The 16,021-nt window shown below is 40.9% G+C and overlaps 1 protein-coding gene across 1 annotated transcript in view; it reads left to right on the forward strand.

Moving 5' to 3' along the window:
- The window catches only part of IGF2R (insulin like growth factor 2 receptor), a 133,628-nt gene that overhangs the window by 36,165 nt on the left and 81,442 nt on the right, over window positions 1-16,021 (forward strand). Inside the window, exons 3-4 of the mRNA XM_050789196.1 lie at window positions 3,353-3,477; window positions 5,041-5,139. Of these exons, the coding sequence (XP_050645153.1) occupies window positions 3,353-3,477; window positions 5,041-5,139 (224 nt within the window). The remainder of the gene's footprint in view (window positions 1-3,352; window positions 3,478-5,040; window positions 5,140-16,021) is intronic.

The following is a 16,021-nucleotide window of genomic DNA, read 5'->3' on the forward strand; positions in this document are numbered from 1 at the left end:
CCGCGTCTCCAGCCCTCACGCACTTCCAGCTGCGCGTCTCCCTAGGCGGGTACTTCCACACCGCTGAGCCCGCCCCGGCCCCTGCTGAGTGCCTCCCAGACACGCCCACTGCAGGCGGGACTCGGGGAGCTGTCCAGGCGCAGGAGCTGTCCACGCGCAGGAGCTGTCCAGGCGCGGGGAGCTGTCCAGGCGCGGGGAGCTGTCCAGGCGCGGAAGCTGTCCAGGCGCAGGAGCTGTCCAGGCGCGGAAGCTGTCCAGGCGCGGGGAGCTGTCCAGTCGCGGAAGCTGTTCGGGCGCGGGGAGCTGTCCAGTCGCGGGGAGCTGTCCAGGCGCGGAAGCTGTCCAGGCGCAGGAGCTGTCCTCGCGCGGAAGCTGTTCAGGCGCGGGGAGCTGTCCAGTCGCGGAAGCTGTTCAGGCGCGGGGAGCTGTCCAGGCGCGGGGAGCTGTCCAGGCGCGGAAGCTGTTGAGGCGCGGGGAGTGGTCCAGTCGCGGGGAGCTGTCCAGGCGCGGGAGCTGTCCAGGCGCGGAAGCTGTTCAGGCGCGGGGAGCTGTCCAGTCGCGGAAGTTGTCCAGGCGCGGGGAACTGTCCAGTCGCGGGGAGCTGTCCAGGCGCGGGGAGCTGTCCAGGTGCGGAAGCTGTCCAGGCGCGGGGAGCGGTCCAGTCGCGGGGAGCGGTCCAGTCGCGGGGAGCTGTTCAGGCGCGGGGAGCGGTCCAGTCGCGGGGAGCTGTCCAGGCGCGGGAGCTGTCCAGGCGCGGGGAGCTGTTCAGGCGCGGGGAGCTGTCCAGGCGCAGGAGCTGTCCAGGCGCGGAAGCTGTCCAGGCGCGGAAGCTGTTCAGGCGCGGGGAGCTGTCCAGGCGAGGGAGCTGTCCACGGGGCACTGTCCTTGGTTTCAGAGCCCCTGCAGGACTTCTGTGTCCTTTTGGCTGAGCCGACCAGGCAAAGGTTTTAGAAAAGACCCTGGGTGTTGCAGATGGGGAAGGATGATCCTGGCCGACTTTTGCACGCAGGCAGAAGAACCACCGGGCCATCAGTCTGGTGCTGTGGGGCAGCGCTGACTTTTGGTTCGCCCCTGCCCCAAGACTTCAGGTGTATATGGGATTGGATCAGCTGTCATCCCGAGCTCATGACACATACAGTGATCCATGTGGTAATCCGTGGACTAACCTTTTTCCTTTTAAAAAATTAGTTGTTTTGTGTAACGTAGTGAGCCCTGTTACCAACAAAAATCTAGGATCTTGGCAGTAAGCACTGTCTGTTTTGCTTTTCCCTCTTTGACTTTCCACTAGAAGTAATCGTTAGCTCCCATCTTGTATTAAATTTTTTTTTACTGTATCTAATTTCCAAAAAAAAATCTGTGTGTGTATGCAACTAACTTTATTAAAGTGTGTATCTTCCTATGTGTAACTCTTTGGGACTTAAATGATAACAGTAATATTACTACAAATCAACCATATTGTTGTTTTTCACTGTGTTTTATTCCTTCCGGATGCTGTAATATTTTATTGCGTGGATCTGCCAAAGTTAATTTATCCACTCTTCTGTTGATGGGCCTTTGGTTATTTCCAGGTTTTTGCTCTTCAGAAGAGTGGAATAACTGAGTGGAATAACTAGGCCATAGGGCACACAAATGTTCAATTTTAGGACATAATGTCCTGCTGACTTACATAGTTGTTGAACCAGTTAACGTTTCACTAGCAATACTGGAGAGCTCTGAGCCATCTCACGTCTGACACTTGGTATTTAATTTTTGCCAGAGGGATGGCTGTAAACGGTATACTATTTTGGTCTTGATTTGAAATTCCTTGATCACCAGTAACATTGAACATCTCTTAACATATTTATTGATGTACGTTTTTCTTCGGTTTGCTTGATCATGTCTTGTTCATTTTATATTGGGTTTCTATTGCGTGTGACCTAGATTAGAATTTTTTCTTTTCATTGGATATTAAAATCCACCACTGTGTGGCTAGGTGTGGATTTTTCCTTCTCTCTCCTTTCTGGCGTGGTGTGTGCTTTCTCAGTCAGAGGTAATTCATCGTCCTTTATTTCCTGGAATTATACATAAAAAATTCTTTTTCTTATTTGTTTGCATGTGAATGTATGTAGAAATTCTTGATGCTGGTTCTTTGCCAGTTCTGTGTTTTTCCCAGTTTATAACTTCTGTTTTCTTTAAACTATTTTTTGATGAGTATAAACTCTTAAATTGAATAGGTCAACCTTATTAATCATTTTGAGTCATAAGAAATCTTTCTCTATCTTAAGATTTCTGCCAAGTTTTGAAGTTTGTATTTTGATGTTTACATCTTTAATCCATTTAGACAGGGGTGTCCAATCTTTTGGCTTCCCTAGGCCACATTGGAAGAATAATTATCTTTGGCCACACCTAAAATACACTAATACTCATAATACTTAATGATCTAAAAAAAAATCACAAAAAATATCATAATGTTTTAAGAAAGTTTACAAGTTTGTGTTGGGCTGCATTCAAAGCCCTTCTGGGCTGTATGTGGCCCACGGGCCACGGGTTGTACAAGCTTATGTTTAGAGTTGGTTTTTGTACCCAGTACTGGACAGAGATCCAATTTTGTCTTTTTCCATATGGATAACCATTTTGTTTCCAGTTCTGTTTTTATTTCCAGTTCTGCTTATTGAACAGCCTCCTCTTTTCCCTGATCTATTACTTCTGTCATAATCAAAGTTTAATTCACATTTGTGTCTCTGTGCTCTCTCTTCTAGTCAATTGCTCTCTATTCTAGTCTTCTGATCAGTTTATTCCTATGCCAACCCCCATCATGTTGATTTTTACATAGACTTTTTATTCTGGACTGTTATAGTTATGTCCCAGACAAACAGAGATGTGGTCACTGTACTTGTAGGCCTTTCTAGAGAATGTTGATTTTTTAGCATATGTGATGGGAAGTATTGAAAAATTTCAGTGGCTGAGTTATATATTCTGATTTGTATTTTTGAAGAGCACACTGGTGCAAGATGGATGAGGAAGTGAGGCTGGTGAGGGATGAGACTAGTCTGGAGGCATGGGGAGCAGTTAGGTGGCCAGTGCTGGAGCGCAGGTAGTGGTTTTAGCGGGAGTAGAGGTGGAGAAATGTGGACAGATTTGAGATGGGCATATAGCTGTGGACCTTTCTGATGTATGGAAAGCAGCAGACAAGGTAAAGATAATGTAATGGGGATGCCACTCCTGAGATGGAAAATTCTGGGAAAGGAAAGTTTTATAAATTTATAAGCTGTCAGATAAATTATAATGCTACTTTTAATTTGCTTTTTCTTGGAAATAGCTGTTTGGTTATGTATATTTTATAGCTTGTTCACTCTCTTTTCTCTCCAAATAGGTGACTCTGTTTTGAGAAGTGCAACCAGATCTCTCCTGGAATTCAACACAACAGTGAGCTGTGACCGGCCAGGCACAAATCACAGAGTCCAGAGCAGCATTGCCTTCCTGTGTGGGAAAACCCTGGTGAGTCCACACAGACACTTGATGTATTTCTTTAAAAAAAAAAAAAAAATGTCTGCCCCTTGGTATTCTGGCTGTAGAGGTATTCCAGGAAGAATCAGTAAGCAAACTTAGAAACACAAATAAGAAAAACCCTACCAAATCACCATCACCATCAAGAACCAATAAGTAAACAAATTCTAAACTTGTTACAACTTTTAAGTAAAACATGGACCACGTCTTTTGTAAAACTACAATTAAGTGTGATTAGTGTGGTAAAAATCAGTGCACTGTTTAATGTTTATGTTATAGGCATAATTTTTTTTTTCTAAAACCTCTTCTCCTAGCATTTCATTTTGATGGGTTTTAGAGCAGCGTATTTCGTTTTTTTGAAAATACTTTTCTTTCCTCATTTATATTAAATTAGAGATAGCCACATCTGTTTAGGAGAAGCCTTGGCCTGTGGGTATGGGGTTCTCAAGTTTTTTGGATATTACCTGGTGTTTAAAGAGGACATCATTGTGTAAATTATTATGATTGTTCTTATGGGCATATTGTATGTAATTTGTTGTTTTTAATCTTTAGTTTTTGGAAAGGAACTTGCAGTCAATAATTGTTTTAGCTCTTGGGAGAAGGAATTGTTATACAAATTCTATGGATGTTCTTGAATCAGAGTAAGAACCCAATCCTTAGGAAAGTCAGGTCGAGTGAAACTCTGTGGCTACTAAATTGCTTTAAAATATCATTTTAGAGTTTGGGACTGTGACTGTTGCATCTTCAGGTCCACAGTGTCTCATCTGAAGAACTTTGTAAATAAAACTAACATTGTTAATTTTGGATCCGCGTATGAAGTGCATCGTTGTGCATATTGAGACCTTAAAAAATAAAAGAATCTGTGTGCAGCGGCATTAAATGAGAAGATTTATATTACAGAATAAAATATATAGCTGCTGTTTTAACTTTAACTAATTTCCTTTATGAATTCTGTGTTCACCATACCAGAAGTAGAACTGTGAAGGATAACTCCCTAGACTTGCCCGTGGGAGCGTAGAGGCAGTTCCTGCTGTGCCTGTGTCACCCTGCTATGCTGTGATCGGCCTGTTTGTAGTCCACTCTGGTCGAGGTTAACAGGAGGGGCTGCCTTGGAGGGTGGGCGTCTGGTGGATGTACTAACTTGATCAGATGCAGATGGGCTTCTCATGGGAGCCTTTTCACGGGAAGCATGAGGTCATGTTTCCTGGCTTTGGTTTGCTGGCATTTGCTTAAGAGAACATTTGGAGTTTGAGAGGAGAGTGACCGAGGATTTCTTCCCATGAACTCACTCACTGTACTTGCATAGCTGGGGCGGTAGAATGCTTTTGGATTAGTTACACAAAATCCCAACATGATTTTATGAAGCTTTGGTCTCAGCATTTTCAGATTTGGGAACGTCTTGATGACCCTGTTTAACTAAAGCGGTTGCATCCCCTGCCCTTCTTGCTGCTGCTTTCTTTATTTTAGTAGCCTTTACTGCATTCTAATTTTAAAGAAGAATCTTTACAATGTGTGGCATGGTAACTTATTATAATTGTTATTATTTTTTAATAGGGAACTCCTGAATTTGTAACCGCAACAGAATGTGTGCACTACTTTGAGTGGAGGACCACTGCAGCCTGCAAGAAAGACATATTTAAAGCAAAAAAGGAGGTAACACGGGAACTTCAAACTTACATGCTTATGAAGTATACTCCGGGGAGCTTTACCTTTCAAATACTCATTCTAACCTTTCGGGGTGAAAATCTTTTTTAGCTTCGAAATTGCATTTGAGCAGAGATACCATGTGATTTAATTTTTTAAAACTTGTCTGAGTGATTCTTATTTTTAGGACAGGGCATTTAAAATATCACAGGATGTGATTTTTGGTCCAGATTGGAAATAGAATGGCTCATCCATATAGGGCAAGTTAGTTCTTGGTTTCTGGTGCTGTGCAACTCAGTAAACCAAGTGGCGTGGTTGGGCTTGGGCTTAGAGTATTCACTCTCCCTGCAGGGGCCATCTGTTTCTGACGCTGACTGCTTCATCTTCCTTTGCACCTGGTGTTCCACCTGTGTTGCACCCCGCTCTGATAAGTCTCCTTTACCTGTTTGCATTGTTAAATCTGTCTGTCCCTCTCCTCAGCCTTGGGATGACTTCTGGCTGCAATGTGAGTCCAGGCCACGTGCCCCTTAAATTCTTTTCCAGCTGACCTCAGAGACTAGGTCTCTAGGTTACTGTTATTGTTACGTCCACTCTTTGTTATTTGAACACAGCATTCCTTGGTCAAGACATTCTTCTTGGGTGAGTGTATGTATATATATCTGTATATGTACACACCGACCTATATGTATTTATTATGTGCAACATGATGTTTTGAAATTGAGAAATGGCTACATTGAGCTAATTACACATGCATTACCTCACATACCTCCTTTTTTTGTTGTGAGGACACTTAAAATCTACTTTCTTAGTGATATGCAAGAATAAATTACGTTGTTATTAACTGTGGTTGTGGTGGTGTGTAATGGATCTCTCGGGCAGGCCACTCTTGTTGACTAATGAAATGTCCTCTTCCCCAGCCTGGACTCCCTGATGTTGCACTGCTACTTGATCCTCCCTGGTCCTGGGGAAGAGCAGACCGTGTTCCTTCTGCTGCTTCTCCATGCCCACCACCCGAGATCCTAAAGGGAGTTTTCTTTTCTCACCTGGATCACAATCTTAATTAATTATCTCACTTTTCTCTATTACTTTCTGTTTTTAAGAATTTTCAAAGGTTGTAAGGATTCAGGAACTAATGAATGGTCATAATAATTTTTACTGGTGGCCTAATACCATGCAGTTTAATAAGGCAAAAAGAAATGTTTATTTAAAAGCATTAATTCAGATTAAATTATGAACAATAAATCACTGATTTTTTCAGATACGGTCATCTATGAAGGGAAAGATAGTTTCATATGGAAGTGGAAGTGGTAAAATACTGCCTCCCAGAAAAACCATAAAGCATTCAATGAAAAAAACCAAAAGTTTAAAGTGGAAAGAATTAAGGCTGATATTTAGGAGGTAGTGTCAAAGGTAAACTTCATTTAAAAACTCAGGTGCAGCTGTTAGATGACATACTGTTAGTGGTAGGAAAAGCATCTGAAAACAGACATCTGCTTGGGGGTTGGGGGCGAGGATGGGAGCAGTGTGTTCATTCTCGCAGTGCTATAAGGAAACACCTGAGACTGGGTAATTTATAAAGAAAAGAGGTATAATTGGCTCACAGTTCTGCGGGCTGTACAGGAAGCACAATGGCAGCATCTGCTTCTGGAGAGGCGTCACGGCAGAAGGCAAAGGAGTATCGAGCACCTCACATGGCCAGAGCCTGAGGAAGAGAGTGGGAGCGGGAGGTGCCACCCACTTTTAAATGACCAGATCTCACAAGAACTCACTCACTATCATGAGAACAGCAAGGAGGGGGAGATGGAATCTGCCCCTATGATCCAGTCACCTCACCAGGCCCCACCTCCAATGTTGAGGATTACAGTTTGACACGAGATTTGGGCAGGGACACACAGTTATCCTGGGATTACAGGCATGAGCCGCCACACCACCATGCCTGGCTAATTTTATTTATATATGTGTGTGTGTGTGTGTGTGTATTTTTTTTTTTAGTAGATACAGGGTTTCTCCTTGTTGGTCAGGCTGGTCTTGAACTCCTGACCTCAGGTGATCTGCCTGCCTCAGCCTCCCAAAGTGCTGAGATTACAGGAGTGAGCCACCACGCCCAGCCCCACACACAGTCATCCTCAAGTGTCCAGTTGGTCGGATCTGAGTTGCTTCCTGTGGGAGGTGGAGGCTGCGGCAACAGCAGTGCCCTCTGCTCTCTTGCTAGACCTCAACTTCTCAGTCCCACAGATACTCTCCTGGGCTCTGATTTTCCAACCTGATCATGATACCCTTTGTTTTGTTTTATTTTTTGTTTTATGTGAGTGTACCTCTTACCTCATGTTGCTGAATTGGCAGTTGTGTCTTCTACCACCTAGGAAAAAATTGCTTTCCAAAATGAATAGCAATTTGTTTTCTATGGGTCAGAAATCACCAACTAACAGCCCATGGTTCAAAGCCTGCCCTGGCTCTTTTTTTTTGTACAAGCCCAGGACTAAGAATGGTTTTCACATTTTTACAGGATTGTTACAAAACAAAGAGGAATATGCCACAGAGACCTATGTGGCCTACAAAACCCAAAATGTAGATAGCACGTGGCCCTTTGTAAAAGAAAGTGTGCTGATCTGTGTTCTCAATAGTTTTTGGGGTGGGAGTGGGGAGGTATAGTCTGTGTTTTTCTCAAAACAATGACTTGTAATTTCTCTTAGAAGCAGATTGAAGATGCATGAGAAACGTTTGTAATTTGTACTTCTTATCTCTTCAGGTGTAGTTGGCATCTGGGGCTTTATTCATTGAGTTTTCATTTATTGAGAGCCTATTGTGAGCTAAGCAGTAGGAATTTTGTTAAATTTTGGAATGCTTTCAGGGAGCCTATAGACTAATGATGTGGAGGACATACTCATATTCACTAACTCGTTTTTTTTGTCTTAAGATAGATTAAATGGAAAGAACTGAAAAGCATAATGATTGCTAAAAATGTAGTGCTGTCACTGTTAGCAAATCTTAATAAAGCGTATGCCCTTTTTTCTGTTTTCAGTTTGATTTGATTACACCTTACAGGCCATGATATGATAACTTTAAAACATATTGAAGGTTTATGTACTTATAAAACACTCATCATTCCCTAAAGAAGAAAAAACCTCAGTTTGGTTTAGCGTCAGTATAGTCTTGCTTTCTACACCTTACTAGTATCTCATTTATTTATTCGTTTTGCTCTGTCACTTTTAGAATGATTTCGATGGACAAAAATCTTGGTAGTTCCAAACAACACCTTTGAAACTACTGTTATAGTTTGTTCAGTGGATTCTGGTAGGGGCTTTAAGATAATTATTTCTTTAAAGCATTGTGTAAATATACCTCCCACCTTAGTGCCCTTGGGAACAGGCAAAATTCAGAACTGGCCTGCTAGCAGTCTTACCAGGGTTATAAAAGTAAAATTATTATATACGAAACAGCATTAACTCAATGTGTGGTGTGTTGCAGCTGGCAAGCAACCTCGCTCCCCAGGCTGCTAAATTCATGGTCTTATGAATGTCTCCATTGCTGTGTTTGCTGTAGCAGGAAGTGGGAGGACGTTCCCCAGTAGCCTTGACTGTTTTTCCGATGCACATTCCAATTTTGTGGAGTGCTGTGTGAGGCATGTCTTTTCTTCCCTCCCGGAGTGGGGAGATAGCCAGAAGTTGCTACCTGCCCCGTGGAGGGTGCTTGCAGATCTTGCTGACTTGGAATCCTCTAAGTGTCTTGATGAAATGGAGCTATTTTCAGAACGAAGAGTTCTTTCATTTTCCCGTCGTGCCATATGCCATCTTGCTCCCTTTTCTATCGTAGGCTTTTATTTTGCTGGTTAGAGAGTTGCATCTTGTCTTGAATCCTACCCAGTCCACTGACTCACTCCCCTCTTGGGTTAATGTTTTCGTATAATCTTGCTGTGGGATGACAAGCTTTAGATTTTGCAGGGTAATAGGCACTTGTGGCTTTTTGCTGTAACCCAATTATAGTCTGTGGCAATAATTTTCTTTTATTTTCATTGCCTTTCTGCGTGAATGTGGTGGTAGGCTTAAGCTCCATGTGCTGGTACCCTGTGAGCTCTAGAGGTTCTAACGTCCTCCATTATTAGTAGAAACACTTAGGTGTCTGGGAAGTATTTTAGGCGACAGGCGACTTTGCTTTGAGGATATGGTCGAAATGAGCTCGAGTGCCTTTGAGGCTGTGAGTAGGTGTAGGTCGTTTGATTCACTCTATTAGCTGTCCATGAATCTCTGACAGCAGGACTGGGGAAAAAGGTTAGTGGGTTAGAGCGTTCCTGCAGATTTGATAGCCTACTTCTAAGAGAAATTTGAAAGCTAAATATTAAGCAGTTAACTTAATAAATAGACCCGTCTGTGAATAGCTTCAGTCTAAAAAAATAAAATTTTGGGAAATTTATCCACAGAAAATAATAAAATTATCTACTTTGAAATGATGGCAGAGAACACGAATTTTTAGAATATTCTTTGGAAGAGGTAATTGAAATGATGCCAGTGTGTTATTTTGGAAATAAAACTTACAGGAATGTTTCACATAGTCGTGGTTCACTTGGTGACCGGGGCCTTTTTTACCCTGGGTGGGGGTTCGTCTTTGGCTTGAGTTCTTGCTGTGATGTGGAAGTTGGGCGCCCCTACTTCATGAAACTGTACCGCAGAGGTGTGGCCTCAGAGCCATGGTTTCTGTCCTGGGCAGGGAGTCTTGTAGCCTGGGGCCGTTTCACTATCTGAGCACAGACCCTGATGTAGTTTGGATTTTGTCCCTGCCCAAATCTCACGTTGAATTTTAATCCCTAGTGTTGGAGGTGGGGCCTGGTGGAAGGTGATTAAATCATGGGGGTCCCTCATAAATGGTTTAGCACCATCCGCTCGGTGCTGTCCTCATGATAGTGAGTGAATTCTCATGAGATCTGGTGGTTTGAAACTTTCTGGTTGTTTCACTCTCACTCTCTTGTTCCTGCTTTTGCCGTGTGATATGCTTGCTCCTACTTCACCTTCTGCCGTGAGTAAAAGCTTTTTGAGGCTTCTCCAGAAGCTGAGCTTTGCTTCCTGTACCACCTGCAGAACTGTGAGCCAGTTAAACCTCTTTTCTTTATATATTACCCAGTCTCAGGCATTTATAGCAGTGCAAAAACAACCTAATACAGACTGCTTGGGACTGGGCTGGCTTTTTTGGCCTGCAGCCAGCGATGGGACACAGGTGGGAGACTCACTGAGTTAAGGGCAATAGAACTTGGTGGGTCCTGCTATTGCCTGTTACGCTGTGGAGCCCAGGCTGCACCTCTTCGTACCATGTGGGCTCTTTGATGTAGTAGAGGTGCCTCTGTCCCTCCCTAGAATGTTGCCCTGGAGGCCCGGTGATCACCCCTGGGGCCAGTGCTTGTCTTGGCTGTTGGAGAGCCTGAATATGTGCTTGCCTGACCCAGCTCCACCCAGCTTTCCTTCCTCAACCTGCCTTGCTGGCAGAACACAAGATAGCGATGACGCTTAGGTGTCCAATGGCCCCACCCATTGTCTGGGACATGGGAGTAGTCTCCTCGTTAACAAAGGCCAAGCATAAATCCTGTTGCCACGACTGCAACTGCCTCTTTCCTGCAAGTACCACTCCTGGCCAGGAGGTGAACTTGCATAGCCCATCTGCTGACACAGCTGTGTATACAATTGCACAGTGCTACGGCAGGAGACAAGCTTTGCATGGCCTCAGTTACCATCATCCCTCACCATACCCTGGCTACTCAGAAGGCCTTGAGCCTGCTCACCGGCCTGGTATATTACTACTACAACTGATATATGAGAAAGTCACCACACAAAACCTATCTATAACCAAGGAATTCATCCAGAGTGTTTGCCGCTGAAAGCGTCCAGACGCAAAGCCAAATAAAACTATGCAGCATACATTATAGTCACATTCTCAAGGCAGGGGGGAACCCTCTAGTCAAAGCAAAAGAAAATTCAAACTAAAAAGTGACAGTTTCTCTAGATGAGAAGGAACCAGGGTAACAATTCTGGAAATATGGAAAAGCATGGTGTTGCAACACCCTGAAGGATCATATTAATCCTCCAGAAACAGATCCTAACCAAAGTGAAATGCTTGAAATACTAGATAAAGAATTCAAAATATTATTTTTAAAGAAACTTAATGAGATACATGAGAAAGTTGAAAACCAATACAAAGAAATCAGAATATCAACCCAGGATATAAATGAGAAATTTACCAAAGAGATATTTTTTAAAAATCAAATAGAATTTCTAGAAATGAAAAATGTATTATGGGAATTATAAAATACAGTTGAAAGCTTCCACCGTAGACTAGACGAAGCAGAAGGAAGAATCTCAGAACTTGAAGACAGGTCTTTTGAATTAATCCAATCAGACAAAAACAAAGATTCAGAGGAAGTGAACAAAGCGTTTGAGAAGTATGGGACTACATGAAACATCCAAACCTATGAAGCATAGATATTACTAAGGGAGAATAACAAAGTCTGGAAAACGTATTTGAGGAAGTAATTGATGTAAACTTTTTTAGTCTAGCAGGAGATCCAGACCTCCAAATATAAGAAGCTCAACAAATTCTAAGGAAATATGTTGCAAGAAGGACTTCACCACAACATATAGCCATCGACTGTATGAGGTCAACGTGAAGGAAAAAATCCTATCCACAAGAAAAGTATCTAATCACCTACAAAGGAAACCCCATCAAACTAAATAGGGGACTTCTCAGGAGAAACTTATAAGCCAGAGAGATTGGGTTTTTGTTTTCAAGGTGCTTAAGGAAAAAAAAAAACCTGTCAACCCTGAATTTTGTATCCTGCCAGAATAAGTTTCATGTATGAAGGAAAAATAAAGTCTTTCCCAGACATGCAAATGCTGAGGGAATTTGTCATTACTAGATGGGCCATACAAGAAATGCCCAAAGGAGGTCTATACAGGGAAACAAAAGTTTGATACTTGTTATCATAAAAACACACAAAAGTATAAACACTCTTATAAAACAATTATGCAAACAAGACCACAAAACAACTAGGAAACAGCATTATGACAGGAATAAAACCTCATATTAATATTAACTTTGAATGTACATGGATTAAATGCTCCACATAAAAGATACAGATTGGCAGAATGGATTAAAAAAAAAAAAAAACACCAAAAAACGGAATCCACCCATATGCTGCTTACAAGAAAGCCAACTAATTGGTAAGACATAGACTGAAGCTAAAGGGATGGAGAAAGATATTCCAGGCAAATGGAAATCAAAAGCAAGCAGGGAGACCTATACTTAGATAAAACTGACTTTAAATCAACAATAGTAAAAAAAAAGAAAAAGATGGTCATTATATGATAAAGAGATTATTCAACAAGATGTAACAATCTTAAATATATATGCACCTAACTCTAGAGCACCAAGAATCATAAAACAACTACTAGTAGACTTAAGGAAAGAAATGAACAGCAATACCATAATAGAATTCAATCATTGAGAAAGAAAATCAACAGACACTGGACTTAAATTGGTTCAGGACCACGTAGACCTAACAGACATTTATAGAACATTCTACTCACCACCGCAGAACATATATATTCTTCTCATCCATGCATGGACTGTTTTTCGAGATGGACCATATGTCATACCAAAAAACAAGTCTCAATAAATTGAAAAAAAACCAAAATGATACCAAGTATCTTCTCAGACCACAGTGGAATAAAACTAGAAATCAATTCCCAGAGGAACTCTCATAACTATGCAAATAATTGGAAATTAAATAGCCTGCTTCTGAATGAATTTTGCGTCAACAATGCAATTAAGATGGAAATTAAAATTGAAACAAGTGAAAATGGATACGTAACATAAAACTTCTGGGATATAGCAAAAGCAGGGCTAAGTGGGAAATTTATGGTGTTAAATGCCTACATAAAAAATATAGATCACAAATTAACAACCTAATACCACACTTCAAGGAACTAGAAAAAAAAAAGAAAAAACCAAATTGAAACCTAGCAGAACAGAAGTAACAAATATCAAAGCAGAACTAAATGAAATGGGGAACAAAACATGCAGTACGAAGGATCAACAAAATGAGAAATTGGTTCTTTGGAAAGATAATGTTCATAGAATGCTGGTCAGATTAACCAAGAAGAGAGAGGATTCAATCAGAAATGAGAAAGTAGACGTTACAGCTGATACCACAAAAAAATCATCAGAGACTACTATGAGCATCTGTGTACTCACAACCGAGAATTTAGAGGAAATGTATACATTCCTGGAAACATTCAACTTCTTGAGATTCAACCAGGTAGAAATAGAAATTCCAAAAAGATCAATAATAAGTATTGGAACTGAATCAGTAATTTTTTAAAAAAAATCCTCCCAACAAAAAAAGCTCAGTACCAGACAGATTGACAGCTGAATTCTACCAGAGGCACAGGGGAGAACTGGTACAAATCCTACTGAAACTGTTCCCAAAAATCAGAGGCAACAATCCTCCCTAACTCATTCTTTGAAGCCAGTATTATCCTGAAAACCAAAGCCAAACAAGCACACAAGGAAAAAAGAAAACTATAGACCAATATCTATGATAAACCTAGATTCAAAAGTCTCAACAAAATACTAGCAAACTGAATATAACAGCACTTCAGAAAAATAATACATCACGATCAAGTGGGTTTTATTCCAGGGTTGCAAGGATGGTTCAGTGTATGCAAATCAATAAATGCGATTCACCATTTAAACAATTAAAAACAAAAAATGTATGACCATCTCAGGAGATACAGAAAAAGCATTTGATGAAATTCAACATCCCTTAATGAAAAAAACACTCAAAAAATTATTAGAAGTGACATACCCCAGAATAATAAAAGGCATATATGACACAACCACAGCCAGCATCATACCTAACAGGGAAAAGTTGAAAGCATTTCCCCTAAGAAGTGGAACAAGACAATGATGCCCACTTTTTCATCTCTCCTATTCAACATAGTACTGGAAGTTCTAGCTAGAACAGTCAGGCAAGAGAAAGAAAAGGCATCCTGATCAGAAAAGAGAAAGTCAACGTGTCTGTGTGTGCTGATGATATGATCTTACACTTAGAAAACTCTGAAGATTCCTCCAAAAGTCTCTCAGATATGATACATGAATTCAGTAGTTTCAGGATACAGAGTCATTGTACAAGAATCAATAACATTTCTACACATCAATAATGATCAAGCTGAGAATCAAATCAAGAACTCAATCCCATTTATAATTGCTAAAAAAAACCCCACTAGAAATACATTTAACTAAGGAGGTGAAAAATCTCTACAAGGAAAACTATAAAACACTGAAGAAAGAAATTGTAGGTGGCACAAACAAATGGGAAAACATCTCATGCTCATGGATTGGAAAAATCAATATCATTAAAATGATTATGTTGCCGAAAACAATCCACAGATTCAATGCAATTCCTATCAAAAGCCAACATCATTTTTTACGGAATTAGAAAAAAGTCCTAAACTTCAAGTGGTTCCCCCAAAAAAGTCTTAATAGCCAAACCAATCTTAAGGAAAATGAGCAAAGCTAGAGGCATCACATTACCTGACTTCAGATTATAGTGGAGGGCTATAGTAATCAAAACAGCTAGTGCTGATATAAAAATAGTCACACAGATCAGTGGAACAGAATAAAAAACTCAGAGTCAAAGCTACATACTTAAAACCAACTGATCTTTGACACAGTTGACAAAAACATACACTGGGGAAAGGACAGTCTGTTTAGTAAATGGTTCTGGGAAAACTGGACAGCCATGTGCAGAAGAATGAACCTGGACCCCTGTCTCTCACCACATTTTAAAAATAACTCAGGTTGGATTAACGACTTGAATGTAAGGCCGCCTGAAACTATAAAATTCCCAGAAGAAAACCCAGGAAAAACTCTCTCGGATCTTCGCCTAGGCAAAGAATTCATGACTAAGACTTCAAAAGCAAATGCAACAAAAATAAAAATAGACAAATGGACTTTACTAAACTTAAAAACTTCTGCACAGCAAAATATATAGTCAGCAAAGTGAACAGACAACATACAAAATGGCCACAAGTGTTTTTAAACTATACATCCAACAAAGGATTGATATCCAGAATCTACAAAGAACGCAGACAACTCAACAAGAAAAACCACAATCCCATTAAAAAGTGAGCAAAGGACATGAACAAACATTTCTCTAAAGAAGACACAAATGGCCAAGAATCTCCTAAACATGCTACACATCACTAATCATCAGAGAAATACAAATCATTATAAAACCACAATGAGATACCGTCTTATACCAGTCAAAAATGGCAATTATTAAAAAGTCAAAAAACAACAGATGTTGGCAAAGTTGCAGACAAAAAGAGAACACTTATACACTGTTGGTGGGAATGTAAATTAGAATGACCTTTATGGAAAATAGTATGGAAATTAATCAAAGAACTAAAAGTAGAACTACCATTTGACCCAGCAATTCTCACTACTGGGTGTCTACACAAAGTAAAAGAAATCTCTGTATCAAAAAGATAACTGCACTTATTTGTTTATTGTGGCACTATTCACAGTAGCAAAGATATGGAATAAACATAACTGTCCACCAACGGATGACTAGGTAAAGAACACACACACACACACACACACACACACACACACACACACACGTATATCATGGAATACCACTCAGCCATAAGACAGAATGAAATCCTGTGTTTTGGAGTAATATTGATGGAACTTGAGGACATTATCTTGAGTGAAATAACTTAGTCAAACACCACATATTCTCACTTATAAGTGGGAACTAAATAATACATACACATGGACACAGAGACTGGAATAATAAATATTGGAGCTTCAGAAAGGTGAGAGGGTGGGAGGGCAGTGAGGG

Source organism: Macaca thibetana, chromosome 4 (assembly GCF_024542745.1).
Source record: "Macaca thibetana thibetana isolate TM-01 chromosome 4, ASM2454274v1, whole genome shotgun sequence".
NCBI classification, from domain to species: Eukaryota; Metazoa; Chordata; class Mammalia; order Primates; family Cercopithecidae; genus Macaca; species Macaca thibetana.